General features: G+C 36.7%; 1 protein-coding gene across 1 annotated transcript in view; it reads right to left on the bottom strand.

Moving 5' to 3' along the window:
* Window positions 1–8,784: 8,784 nt before the first annotated feature.
* PRKAR2B (protein kinase, cAMP-dependent, regulatory, type II, beta) overlaps window positions 8,785–14,318 on the bottom strand; it is a 55,187-nt gene continuing 49,653 nt past the window's right edge. The window contains exons 8-13 of the mRNA XM_009890859.1: window positions 13,669–13,822; window positions 12,314–12,415; window positions 11,672–11,746; window positions 10,841–10,906; window positions 10,532–10,670; window positions 8,785–9,054 (exon numbers count right to left, since the gene is read on the bottom strand). Coding sequence (XP_009889161.1) covers window positions 8,921–9,054; window positions 10,532–10,670; window positions 10,841–10,906; window positions 11,672–11,746; window positions 12,314–12,415; window positions 13,669–13,822 — 670 coding nt within the window. The 3' untranslated portion in view covers window positions 8,785–8,920. The remainder of the gene's footprint in view (window positions 9,055–10,531; window positions 10,671–10,840; window positions 10,907–11,671; window positions 11,747–12,313; window positions 12,416–13,668; window positions 13,823–14,318) is intronic.

The following is a 14,318-nucleotide window of genomic DNA, read 5'->3' as shown; positions in this document are numbered from 1 at the left end:
GGGCCCGCTCCGGCTCCGGCCCTCACCTTCCGCACCCAACAGGCGCTGGTGGTAGCTTCGGTCCAAAACACGAGTTGGTGAGGGGAAAAAAGAAAAAAATACTTTTTTTTTTTTTCTAAATCCATGCAGGTTTATCAGTCCATTAGTGTCTCCCAGGCATTCCCATACAGTTATTGCCAAAACAACCTGGTTTAGTTCGATGTTACTGCTGGTTTACTGACGGATAAACAAGACTACGGCTATTCCCAGAGTTGCCCGCTCGCATGGTAACTCTGGGAGATGGCAGAGAGAAGAATGGACTTGAGGCCAAATCATCATAAAATAGGTTACTATGTGTGATCCAATACAAAGCAAATACAGGCACAATTCAGAAATAAACAATAGGATTTTAGAAACTGATGGAGAGTTTTAAGATTTTGTAACTTGGGATTTTTCCGAGGACAGCATTTCTTCCTTACTCTATTTCCCACATCATCCCAATCATGTGAATGTGTCCTAATTCCTGTATCGGAGCTTTTGTTTTAATTTGGTATCTACAACAGTTCTGACTTTCAGGCACAGTAACATAGCTCTGCGAGAAAACAAGCAAAAAAAACCCCAGAAGTTAACTATTACAATTTAAATAGAAATGGTTCTGTATTTAGAGTTCTCCTTGAGCTTTGTGTCCCATGAAACATGCTGTTAGTGGCCACTAGAGGGAACGCTGGTTTTATTATTTCCAGAGGTCTACAACGGTAACACAATTGAAAAGAAAAAAAAAAAAAAACAAAACCAAAACATCTAAATCACACACAGACAAATTGTACTTAGCATCAAAACACACCCGGTGTGCAGATGTCACTGGCACATCAGTATAAGATTTGTTTTTTCCAAGAAGTAATAGTTTGCCTGTTAGTAAAGTCAGTGCCATCTCTAGGCACTGTTTGAAAAGACACATTACTCTCAAAAACATGCAGTATCTTCTGCGGTGTGAACTGGAAATTATTACTTTTTATATGTATATGTGCAAGCTTAGCTTAAAAAAAAAAGAGTAGAAAACCCAATCCCATGGAATTTAACTAAGAATCTTCTGTGCCTAACCACATAACAAACTATCCCTTTACAACAGATCATTTTCCCAGTTTGAAGACACAAGAGTTATTTGAACAAATGCCTCCAGGAAAAATCTGAAAATTAATGTTGATATTCAACTATTAAGTGACTAGACAACTAGACTATCAACTGTCTAATCCTACATCCCACAAGCTCAGATTTTTCCTATGTTTAGAATTCAGGCTTTTCCTAAATAATGGATACATCTTTATATAAGAACGCTTTCATGGCATCCGCTAAAATACATTTTTAATAAACTGAAAACTGGTAAACCAGGAATCTGGTTGTGGGGTTTTTTTGGGTTTTTTTTTTTTTTTTTTACACCGCTCCACAATAAAATTAACTTCAAAGCTGTGTTCCGTCCCTTCCCTTTTCTCTTTTGATCTCCCTTATATATCTAAACAGCCTTGAGGCTCTTTGGAGAGACCCAAGCTTCTTGGATTTTTAATAAGTTTTAGTGCAAACCCTGCATTTCCAGATGGAGGCTTGGCAGAAGAGCTCTGTATGCAGATCTCTCCCTTCTGCAAATAGGCTACTCTGCTTGCGATACAGCCACTTGCACTGTGAAACTCACAGTTTGCTCTTCTGAAAGCTCTGTCTGCTGCAGTGTAGGAGGTGGAGAGCGCAGAGGCCAGATCAAGGGGCCACAGAAGATATGGAAATCCTGTCTCAAGATTCTTCAGAAAAAGACTGTTGGCCTAAAGGTTCAAACCTCGTTTTGGAGCACGTCTCCACCCCACTATGTACTTTCTCTACCCAAAGAGAAAAGCATTTTTCCCCCCAAACTAAAGGTTAAATTTATTTGCTGTAAAGGTTCACAGTTCTTTACAAAACCTTACCCATGAGTGTTAGGTGTGAAGCCCAGTCCTCTGAGATCCACTGGCCCAGATTCCAGATACAGGTTGAGACAAGTAAATACCACTGCTGAATTAAAGCCTTGATATCACACTTGCCATCTATGACATACCCAGAAAGCACAAAAATATGAGTCCTACCTAGGACTGAGATTAAAATCTTGTAAAGACAACTGTCTGAATTGTTTTGAGATTCTAAAAACAGACACGTAACAGCTTTCTTTTCAAATCTACCTTTTCTCCTTCACATATGGTAAATGAACATTTACTCAGTGAGGATGTAAGAGAAAATGAGTAGAAGGACAGGTAGTCCATGCAGTCGATGGTGGCAGGATGCATAAAACTGTATCAAAGGCTACTTACTAACCCCCTTGGTTGAAGTCAAATATGTATCTTCTAAATTTCAAAATTAAGATTATGTCAATGCCATACTCCTTGCTCTGTATGCCTAGTCTCTAATTAAATCATTACTCCCCCCTACACACCCTACCTCGCCTTACTCCATGCCCAAAATGAATGGGTGCTCACAGAATGAATCAATACTGTGTAACACGGACATTGTTGGTAGCTTTGCTGATTCAGTTGCTTCTGCTGTTGTAGAAGTAGAAAATAAGGTGGAGGAATGGGAAGTGTTAGTTCAGCTCTTGTCACATTAGAGATGGATACCAAGAAGCACAAAATAAGCAGGAGAGACTACACAAAGCAAAAATAAAGATACAGATAAATTGGCACCCTGGCTAATTATGTCTTAAAATTGCCAGCTATAAAGAAACTACAAGGTAGATTTTAAAAATGCATAACACTACAGTCAAAGTTATTCTAGTAAAATATATATTATATATTGGGTTTGTGCCTATCTCTGCTTCTAATGTCTCCTGTCCAAAGCCCGTGTCCTGTCCTGCCCTTACGACATAGCTGCTACTGCTGACTCTCTGAAATACAGCGTATCATTATTTTAATTTTGCTACAGGAGCTTCCATATCCACATGTAGACATCCACCACCCTTAGTAATTAACTAGATACTCCCCAAACATCAGAGCAACCCTACTCACCAGAGCTTCCGCTTTTAACCCAGTGCAGCAGCCTCTGTTCTGCAGCCATTCCCCCGGACCCTCTCACATCAGTTTTTTCCTTTCACAAGGAGTTCTGCATCTCCTAAAGCTATTCCTACTCCTTCCCTCTTCTCACAGCCTTTCATGGCTAGCTGCAGTGGTGGTTGGCTCTCTCCACCTTCCTAACGGCAACTCTAGGCATGCCCACCCCCACGTTTCACCTCCTCAATCTCTTCACAGAGGATGCTGTTGGGAACACAGAGCAGAGGAAGAGAGGACTTGTTGCTCCCAGGGGAGATATTTGTCTTGAGTCCAGAACGGAAACTTCATTTGCCTCCTGCAATGGTTCAAGTTGGGGAGAAACAGAACAAATAACAGGCCAGAGAGGTTTTTTGTTTTGTTTCATTTTTCTTCCAAGACAGGTCAGAAATTAATGGGAAATTTATTTCATGTCATTATGGCATAGATTCTTGTTTTAGCCAAACTTTTATTGCTTACAAAGGCAAAAAATGACAATAGTATAAGGAGAAAAAGAAAGACCTGACATATCAAGAAACAATTCAAAAGAGTGATAAAAAAGAAAACTGTCTATCCCAGCTCAAAACTTGCAGAAAATCCAAGTCAAGAAGAGACTACAGATGATCTGTAGGTTACCTCTATGCTGGTGGGTAAATTAAAATGCTAGGGAGCATTTCTGGGCACTGGAATACAATCATCTGTACTATAAATTTTTTAGAATAGCCCTGGCATAGTTTATGCGTGGGCCAATAGCAAGTAATTTTTGGATATGGTTTGGGAGCTACCACAGGCCAAGGACCATTCTCAGTTGACCATCTGTGTGTGGCCACCCCATATGGGAAACTGGAAAAAAGCTTCTAATACCGCTTATAAATGAGCCTACACAAATACTGGAAAATAGTATAAATGTTGGCCATTCAGTGCCTCAGAACTAGCAAATAGTCTCAGGCACATAAAATTTCCTACAATGGATGTAAGCATACAGATGGAGCCAAAAACTAAAGAGACAGTGAAGCTAAGGTTGCTCGAGAGAGTCACACCACCTGACAAGGACAACGCAACAAAGAGAAAATGAAGGTATAGCTTGGTGATAGTTGGGTGGCTTTTTTGAAGTAAGACGTTTGTAAGAACTGCATTTCCAGCATCTTCAGAGATGTGGGGGAGCAGGTCCCAGAGGCTCACTTGGCCACCACGGAATTAGTCCTCCACAGAGTGTTACCCTTTCCCAAAACTTCATAGCTGCTCAGCTGAAATAATGCAACACCTTCAAAGAAGAAAGGACAAAGCATTCATACCAGGCCGTGATGCTATTTTTAGGCCTTCCTAATTTAATTTACCTCAGTAAGAAAAGGTTGAGTCAGCAGATACTGTCACAATGGCCTAGTATAACCTACTGTCAGATTTTTTTTACGCGGTTTTTGACTGGGCAGTTTCTTTTACGTAATATTTTGGCCTTTGTCTCTTCCCTGTTCCCCCATACATACACACACCTCTAGCAGTTCTAAGGAAGAAACACAACCCTACCCACGGTACTCACACAGCCATGGCAACGCCACTACTGCACTCCAGCTCAGCTTGATTTGCCATCATAGAAGGGACAGGGATGGGACAAAAGGGACTAGGAAGAGAGAGCTGCTGCCCAGTCAACCAGACCACTGTGTCCCAGCACTGACCCAGCTAGTCACTCCACTTGCCTTACATTCTCCTACTGCTACTGGCACTTCACCTGGCTGTCAGAATAACGATAATTTAGAGGGAAAGTGAGAAATGGGGTGAAAGAAGAGACAACATTAAAATGTAATTTTCTTCAGGCTCTTCATGTCCTACCAAGATTATTCAGCTTCCCTTCGGTCCGTGAAGTGAGAATGTCCAGCCTGTTAAGCATCTTTCTGAGCCAAAAAATAGATTAAGAACTTGGAAGCAGCCTTGATGTACATCTGAAAGAAATCCAACTCTCAGAATGATTTGAAAAATGATCCTAAATTTTGTAAGACAGTCAGCAGCACAGATCTGTGCATACTCAGTACACAAAGAGGCAATTCCTCCCAGAGAAAACTGCAGTAATACTTATTTGTGGACTACAGACACAGGAAAGTATCTTAGAAACTCAAAAAAACCCCACATACCTATAACCATCACATATATGAAGGATAAAAAGAGCTTTGAACTAACATTAAAACTTTAGCAAGAGCATGTAAGAATATCCACGCTGTGGCAAACTGATTTCAGCAAAGCACTTTGTTCAGCAAAAGCTGTCACATGCAGCAAGCATCTGAAAAAGAGACTATGAACTTGATGTGCCAGGTCTGTGAAGGATGACCAGCAGATCCCGATTTTGCACATCTGGGAACTCTTGACATTGACAAACAATAATGCTTGCCATGGAAAGTGTGTCATAAACTACAAAATGACACAAATCATGATGTTACTGATCCCAGAGTCACCTTATAGAAAGCTTAAAGCACAAAACATTTCAAACAAAACAAAGCAAAACCACCAAAACCAACCCAAAACCAAACCCACCATTCCAGCAAGGACCAGAATAGTCTTTACTGAATACAAAAGACAACGTGAGAAAAGAAGACGGAGTGACAGTGGTTTAGGTTGTAGATGGTTTCACAATGATCTTCACAGCTTTGTCCCAAGACTTCTTCAATCAGTCACTTCTGGACCTCATCAGGAGATCCAGAAGGGAATGATTTCAGAAGTGTTTATTCCAGATGAACTTAATGAAATCTCACGAACCACAAACAAATGACATTTAAAAAGTGACGGCATCAGCGCTAGGCACAAGGAAGCTTGCTTTCCTCAGGGTTTGTGTCTTGGGATTGACTTAGGGCTGTGGTCGAGTTTTTTTTTCCCATGGTTAAGGCCTTTGTAAACATTTGCTGCCATACGAATTCTCTTTTGCTTAGTAACATCTGAGCCCATGAGTGCCCTTCTCATACAGGACTTCCCTCAAGCTTTTCTCTCCTCACCCAGTACTTCATATTTTCAACAAACTCATTGGAACATTTTTTTTTTCTCCTCGTTAGAACTTACCCACCTGTCGAATTCATTTCAATAATCTGCAGAATTATAAATCACTGGTGAGGTTGGGGAGAGAGGAGACAAACAAACTAACATGCACATGCCAAGTAATTTGCAAAGTCTTGTTCCTTTAGCAACCTGACTACAAACAAGGACGATAAAAATCTTTAATAACAGAAGCATCAGGTAATCTAAGTATGGACACAGTCTCATCAGGTAAACATGACATAGTATTGTTTAATTATTAGAACCATCTACCTTTTTTTCCAAGGTCATGAAAAATCAGTGACTTGGTATGATTTCCTTCTTAGGATGAATACTTACCACATTAATGACAGGAAGACCGGCATGTTTGAAGTGTACATGTGAGAAATCCCAAGTGCTGACTGATGAAGGATATAATGATTTGGACAAAACTTACAAAGACCCAATTTATTACTGTTGCTTACCCCCCTTCTCACCCCCCACCCCCCCCAAATTCACCAACAAAGAAAATCCCAGAAATCATCCAGTCCCAAGAGCAACACAATAAAACTGCTGCAACACGAAGCTGTACTTTGGGACTCAGAAAATCCAAAGTCTCTGATTATCTTAAATTTGTCACCCCACAGCTTCTTCCCAGCTAAAAACTCCAGCAAATTAAGTACAAAGTAACCATGACAATTACCACACCAACATGTTGTCTGTTCTGAGTAGACAGAGCATTTGCACAACATCATTTATGAAAATCCAACATGAAAGTGTTAAGAATTATGTATGTTTTAATAAATTAATATAAATAGGTCACTTGTAACTTTATGGTAATGGAATTAAACCACAGCAATATAAACAAACAGATTTTTATATATAAAAGTGTCATTTATTGTAAGGAAACTTTAAATATAACCAACAATATTGAAAATATTGTGACTGGCATTTATGGCCTTGATTGTAGTTTACTGCCATACAAGTAATTTCTAGCATTTTTCTTAATCACATCAAGCTAGTGCAAAATACAGGTAGCTTTTAGAGATTAAGCATACAGAATGACAAGAGTGTAGATTTTGGTTACCTGATATTTCCTTCTAGTATAACAGGCTTCTCTTTTTTCCATAAATCAGAAGTAGAAAGGCAAGTTATCATATGTGCAATTATTCATACCAGGTTTCTAGGTTAAAAAAAAAGTCATTTGTAAATTTTGCTCAGATTGTATTTTGTTAGGAATCTGACTTATAATTTATACCATACTGTATGATATAAATTATATGTTGTTATATTATATAATCATAATCTCATATACAGGTATGATTATATAAATTGTCAGAACATATCACTAACTACAGGATAATAATTACATCAACATACACAAATATATGGCATTAGAAAAGTCATTATCTAAGAAGGAAAGATGTTATAATTCAGGTGTTTGAAACCGGGCACAAGCAGCCTTCCTACAATTCTCGTAGTATCAGTTTGGTAGAACTACTGCCAATCGCCATTATGTGTACTAGCTTTCCAAGTACATCCACAGATAGGTCAATAAGCAGTATTAAAACTGGACTGTGCCTGAAATTTCCAGTCACAGACCCTTGTAAGCAATGAGCCTTGTGCTCCTAATTAAGATTATATTCTCTCTCCTCAGTCTCAGAAGGTATTCCATGCTATTATGGCTAAAACGATATTATTTTATGATGATCTACAAGTTTTTGAAAGCAGGGCAGGTTAGCTTTAACAATGACATACTTTCCAGACTTGGGCAAAGCTTTTCAAGTATTGATCTTTCAAATTAAAAATATTTTTGTAGTTCCTGATGAGGATTTTTCAAGGACAAGCTTGGTTTAGCATGGCTTTTGATATCAGTGACTTCACTAATTGAATTTGGTCTTTGATAGCTAAGATTAGACTGCAAGAAGAGAGACATACAGAGATCATTTCATTTGAAATAGGTACAAGATTTAACAGATAAAAAAGGTGAGATCTAAAAAAACCCTAACTAGATAACAAGCATAGATAGAGAGGACAAAATGCATAAATATAAAACAAGGGAGAAGGAAAACAATATCGGTTATGTATGATTAGGTAGAACATGACAATGACCTATGCCTTTGCTTTTAAAGCATTAAGGTTAATTTGTCAGCTGTTCTCACTCTAGACTGTACAGAATATATGTAACTAATAAAAAATGCAGTTTATTGCAAAAATATACAAGTCCTCTAAATTGCATAAGATATTACAATGTCGTGCTGAAACATGACATATTAAACAAAGAGGACTTTAAAACAAATTACAAAATGTTAAAAATCAGATTAGGGTCATGAGCGTTACACAAAATGCATTGTCATGCTTTATCTTACGATTAGTCTGTGATTCACTACATCTGTGATAAATGCAACATAAAATCATGACAACCGTAATAGTCAGAAAGTAATATCTACTTTATATCTTCTGTATTAATACATATAAACACTTTGTGTGCACTAATACTTTCAACATATCACATTCAAACTAACAGTCTTTCCAGGAAAGTTGTAACCTTTTTAAAGAACAGAAGCTGGTTTAACAAGTTCATCACATGTGGGTTTTTTGAAATCTACTCTTTAAGGAAATGCTGTGTTAAAGGACTTGATTTTCAAAGGTGCTGTGCTACTACGCTCCGTCTTAATGCCAGATGGAACCGTCAATGCTAAGCACTTTAAAAATCAAGCCCACAATTTATTAAATTCCCAATTTATTTACTAGTATTTCCACTGTAATAAGTCCAAAAAATACCTCCAAACCCACTCTTAAAATCACAGAAAATGCTTGGCATCTATAGGAAGAGAGACAATTTCTCAGTGGACTAACCACTACTGTGCTATATTCTTGTAACAGATCTTGTTGCTCCTATGTTTAGTTCATGCACTCGGATCAGCAATGTCCATGTTTGTTCCAAACAGAGCAACTAGCTGCTCTTCATAGTTTGCAATGTTCCTTTTCAGAATTTCCATACAAGGTCCCAAAAGCCTTTCAAATGCCTGAACATCCATAACTAAGACAAAAAGGGAGAGAAAGAAGAAAGAGAAACAATATAACATGTTTGTCTTGGTGTTTATGACATTCCAATGTAAAATTTTAAATGCTAATAGAACAGCTACTACCAGGGCATACACTTTGCACAGAAAAGAACCACTTACCGTAGCAAAACCAAGATCAACCAACACATTGCCATCTTGAAACTCCATGAATAAACTTAGAATTTGCTGCATTTCTTACTTTGAAAAATATTTTCATATTAAGATTTATGTCAGCCAAGAGCTGCCAAAGAAGTGTGGAGGGGCGTGGATTCCTCCACAGAATACAGTTTTAAGACCCTTGAGATTTCAAAAAAACCACATCCTTTGCTGATGTTGTTGGCTGCATTTGGGGTCTAACTTAGCATATGTCCTTGCTACTTTTACTCGCTTCTACCCACAGTGGAAATTGTAATAGATATTTATTTCCCAGCAAACACACAAAAATTTGGAGACAGTAATTCACAAGCAATGCCAATGCATAGCCGACCAGAATATTTTCGTTACGTGATCATATGATGTTATCCTCTATAGTTCTAGCCAACAGGCCAGGGAGGAAATTTCATACGCCAACCAGCTTCCAATCTGATGGCCTGTAGTGTCTTGGCTCCCAAGAAAAGTTCAAGGTCTCTGCTATTTGGGAAGTGCCAGAGATCTTAGTGACTGACCCATACTGGGTAATGACACTCTTCCTCACCACTGACTCTTATTCTTTCCTCTGTCATCTTTGATCTTTATTGCCTGATCATCTCTGTGTGTTTGGAGACAGGGATTTTAAAAAATAATACCATTATAAGTAAGCAAGAAACTTTTTGTTTACTGGCTTGGTAATCAAACTGACATTTAAGAATGCCAAATCTGTCTTTGCTGTTTACAGGTTTTCCATAATTAGATACAACTATTTAGGAGCTAAGCATTAGACCATGAAAAGCAACGGATGTGGAGGGTTGTCTATGAGCACAACTCCTACGGTCTTTGCTTTTCCTGTGCCTGAGGCTACAGTGTGATGGAATGATTAAACTAACAGTTGGTGAAGACAAAGAATTTGTTAAAGCTTAAGTCATGGTGATAAAACGGGACAGGATTTTTCTTGGATGAGAGTCAGTCTACTGAGAAAAGAAACACTTTACCTTTCTGCAGAGTATTAGACATTTATCTGATAGCTATAAATGGTTCGTAGCAATACCCTCTGTACTGTCCTGAAAATTTTTACTTCCATGTGATCAGAGAAACATTGAAGAATTTGTGTTTAACACCAGTTATAAATTGCAAATAATTTTTACAGACAAGTAATGTAAATAGGAATGCACAGTAATAGATGATGTACTTAAGCAGTCTTATTTGGGTAAATGTAATTAAATCTTATATTCTGGAGGAAGACACAGTTCATAATAAAAACAACCAGATAGATTATGGATCACTTTATATTAGATATGAAATATTATTGAACAATACCTAAACATTTGACAGTGCCAAGAGCAAATGCAGAAGCGGCTCGTGGTTTGTTAGTTACAAGAGCAAGTTCTCCAAAATATTGTCCTCTTGAGCATCGAGCTATTTCAACTGCTCCATTCTCTTCTACCTCTTGTTTACCCTGATGTATCAGGTAAAAAAGAAAGAGAAAAGAAGAGAGAGAATGAGTGCGATATCTGCTGAACTCAGTATTGTATAAGCAAAATTAGTAACAATGGTAGCATTACTGTTTAACACTTGGAATACATCAGGATTTAAAAAAATAAAATTCTGATTTTCAGGGATGTTTACCTTCCTTGTCATTATAATCCTTACTTCTCCAGATTCCACAATGAAGAAGGAATCAGCTGAGTCACCCTGTAGAGAGAGAAAAAAATGAAGTGAGTAAAGGAAATGTGAAATTTGTTTTTTAGTTTTATGGTAACATTAAAATATTTGCAGCCAGTGCCTTGAAACTCATCTTTTTGATAACTGTTGCAAAAGAAATCACTTTTAATGTGAAAACCATACTCAAGGCACACAATAATCAAAACATCTATACAGAAGTGACACCAAGACCTTTTCATGGAAAGACATAGCTGACCGTGCCTTATACAAAAAGCAGAGAAAAACAATGTTACGGAAGATTTTAGGATCCTTCCTCCTGTTCCTCCAGCTCTGTATTCCTTCCAAATTACTTCGCTTACGGAGTTTCCAGTATAAAAAGCCTCTAAGGGCTATCTGATACCTAATAATTATTTTCGGGCAAGACAATCTCAGTTGCCTACCCTGAAGAGTTTACTTCTGCATTCTTCTTCAAAAGATTATCATACTTTAACAACAAAAACAAGGTATGTCTTCAGTTCTTCTTATTGCAAGCCATCATTTTTTTTACATAGTTTGAATTTCTAAGTATACTAAAAATGTTGACTCCTTTATTCATACCAACAGGGGGATGTTTTTCAAAGTACCGTAAGTGAAAAATTAGCTTCTGAAACAAAATAATCACCTCTCTTAGATGCAAGATCGTTTCTGTTTTGTTTGACAAAGAAAATCATAGTTTAAAAGTATGCATTGTCTTTAGATAACATGATAATTGTTACCTATTGGAAAAGAAAAACTAAAACTAGAAATAAACTCTACCTGAGCAATGATTTGTTCTCCGTCTTTGTACACTTTGGTGCCAATCACATCAACCACTTTTAAACGCTCAGATACCTTCATTTAAAAAAAGAAAATGTAAGAAATATTTGGTTAACATCACAATATTATATTTAGAAAGCCCTTTCATTTTATTTTCATGAATCTTTGCACAGAGTAGTGTATCTTCATTTTCCTGTTTGACAACCATTAAAAAATAAGGAACTGCTGAATAATGTTCCAAAGGGTATATTATAGTCTTAACAGCTAGATGTTTTGACAGAGTTTCCAGTTTTTTAAGTAGTCTATATATTCCAAGTCTTAAAAAAATATTTTCAGAAAAGCATGCATGTAAAAATACAACTATTGAATGAAAATATTTCGAAATTCCCTAAGTGCTTGCTTAATTTTATTGGCTAATATCTAGTAAAATTAAGCTTAAGAAAATGAAGGTAAAGGTTAAAAAAATGTAGGGTTTTTTTAAAAATACATTATTAACAATAGTTCTTTATCCTGAAAATTTAGAAACATCAAAAAATACAGTCTTTCTCAAAAATATTGTTGAGAAAATTTTCATTCTGCAAAAGCAAAATCTTATCAGGTACCTCTGATATGGCCACTAAAATAATGCAGTAGAAATCTTACTTCTAAAGATTTAAGGAATGGCAACGACTCAATAAAACTTTCATACATTCTTCTCTTTTTGGCATTATTTTTTACAATGATTCTTCGGAACGTTATCCTGTCCTGTAAACACAAAGAAAAAAAGAGAGTTTATTAACAGAAAATACACGTGTGACAGAAAATACTTTAGAAATGGCTGAATATGTTCACATCACCCAATTTTAGTCACTAAATGTAGCCATCAAACTAGCTGGCTAGTCATACAGTCAGTTGAGAAAGATTCCTCTAGAGGTCAATCAAGAGCTTCTAAAGTTAAGCTCCTGATCTGATTCACATTGTGAAAAGCTCCTCTGCCCCTCAGTAGAGAACAGTTTACCTTAAACAGGTTGGCTGCACAATGAACGCCAAGTGGATAATTTAAGATATTTAAGAAATCCTCAATATTTAAATATTTAATTTACAAAGTTTATTCATTATCCCGAGGTCCCATACATATTGATATGTACTCAAAGAGGTTTTTATATTATTATACAAACAACACAAAAATACACGGGTCTGGGTCTTGGGTCAGAGTCCACTTTCTGCTGTTGCAGCAGAACAAGACTCATTGCTGCCCTAAACGGCCAGCTGGACATTCCTTAGGATTTGGCAATCCAAGTGAAGCAGACAAATGGAAAAACTACATGTATGCTGTTTTCTTCTCTTAACTCTATATGACTGCGTCCTGGTGACTGACAGAGGTGAAATGCTTTGCAAGCCTTCACAGTTACAGGTGGGACTTGCTGGCAAATACAACCCAATCTAATCTAAAACCATTCTTATAGTGTCCTAAACTTTGCCAAGATCCCAAAAGTCATATGGATTAAGTTTGTGAAAATCCATGTGTTTCGCTTCAACAGGAAAAATTTGTCTTAGGGTCAGTTATTAGATTGATATGTATATCTTGAAGATGACTATCCCAGTTTTACTCTTTTGGTAAATTCTATTACTGTTGTCAAAGATCCAGATAGTATAACACTGGTAAATAACCTCATATTTGAGCTTTACTCTGGAACCAAAAGCATTTCCTATGAATATGTGGAAAAACATTTTATATATGTGTTTAAGTAATTGTCAAGTGGTTTGCAATTTGGGAAATTATCATTAAAATAGAATAAAACAAAACGATTTTTTAAAAAACTCAGTGTTTTCTTAAGCCTCAGGTTTGCTTCTGCAGATCTGGAAGAAGACAGTACCATGTCAGGAGTTCTCAGAAGTTTTAAAATTAAACTTTCTGAAATTATAATTTTTTTGGATGCTGATAAAGCATATCAGTGCAACTTATATACAATATTTTAAACAAATGAATGATATATTAAAACAAGTATTTCACTTACCAAACCCCAGATGGCACCAGGAGAGGTAGCTATAATTGTAGCTGCTCTGGGTGTGTTGTACATTAAGGCCAACTCACCAAAACTTCCTCGGTTATCATAGGTTCCAACACACCTCCCAACACCATCGCATTTTACATAGATATCATATGTACCTCTGTTAATAAAATATATAAATACAGTGAGTAGAATCCAGTCCTGTTCTTTGCCAAGTAGTCTCTCACTATAATTTTTTATACCATGAATTCCAAAGATAGATCATTTGAAGTACACATTCACTTGTTTAAATGATATTAAACAACTTGCACCGACATCTCAATCACCTCCATAAATAACAGAAGTAGTTCATTTTCAAAGGAAAGGACAGGGTTATTAGTTTTTACATTAACTCAGTTCAAAGATAGACTAGATTTGCAGTGACCTATTGATCACCAGAACTGTATTAAAAATTAAGATCAAACTTAGTATCCATTTCTTAATTTCCTTTTAAACACACTAAATACAAATGTAGCAAGTCTTTGCAAAAATCACCATGGTATGATCATTAAAAATATAATACACATGTTACATATAAATATAAGTTATTTATAATTTAAAGTATTTTAAAGTAGTAATTTATAATGTAATGATTAGAGGAGATGCAGGAAAAAGAA

Source organism: Charadrius vociferus, unplaced genomic scaffold, assembly GCF_000708025.1.
Source record: "Charadrius vociferus isolate BGI_N301 unplaced genomic scaffold, ASM70802v2 scaffold958, whole genome shotgun sequence".
Taxonomy (NCBI): domain Eukaryota; kingdom Metazoa; phylum Chordata; class Aves; order Charadriiformes; family Charadriidae; genus Charadrius; species Charadrius vociferus.
The sequence above is the reverse complement of the archived record's forward strand: the minus strand, read 5'-3'. Positions and strand labels throughout refer to the sequence as shown.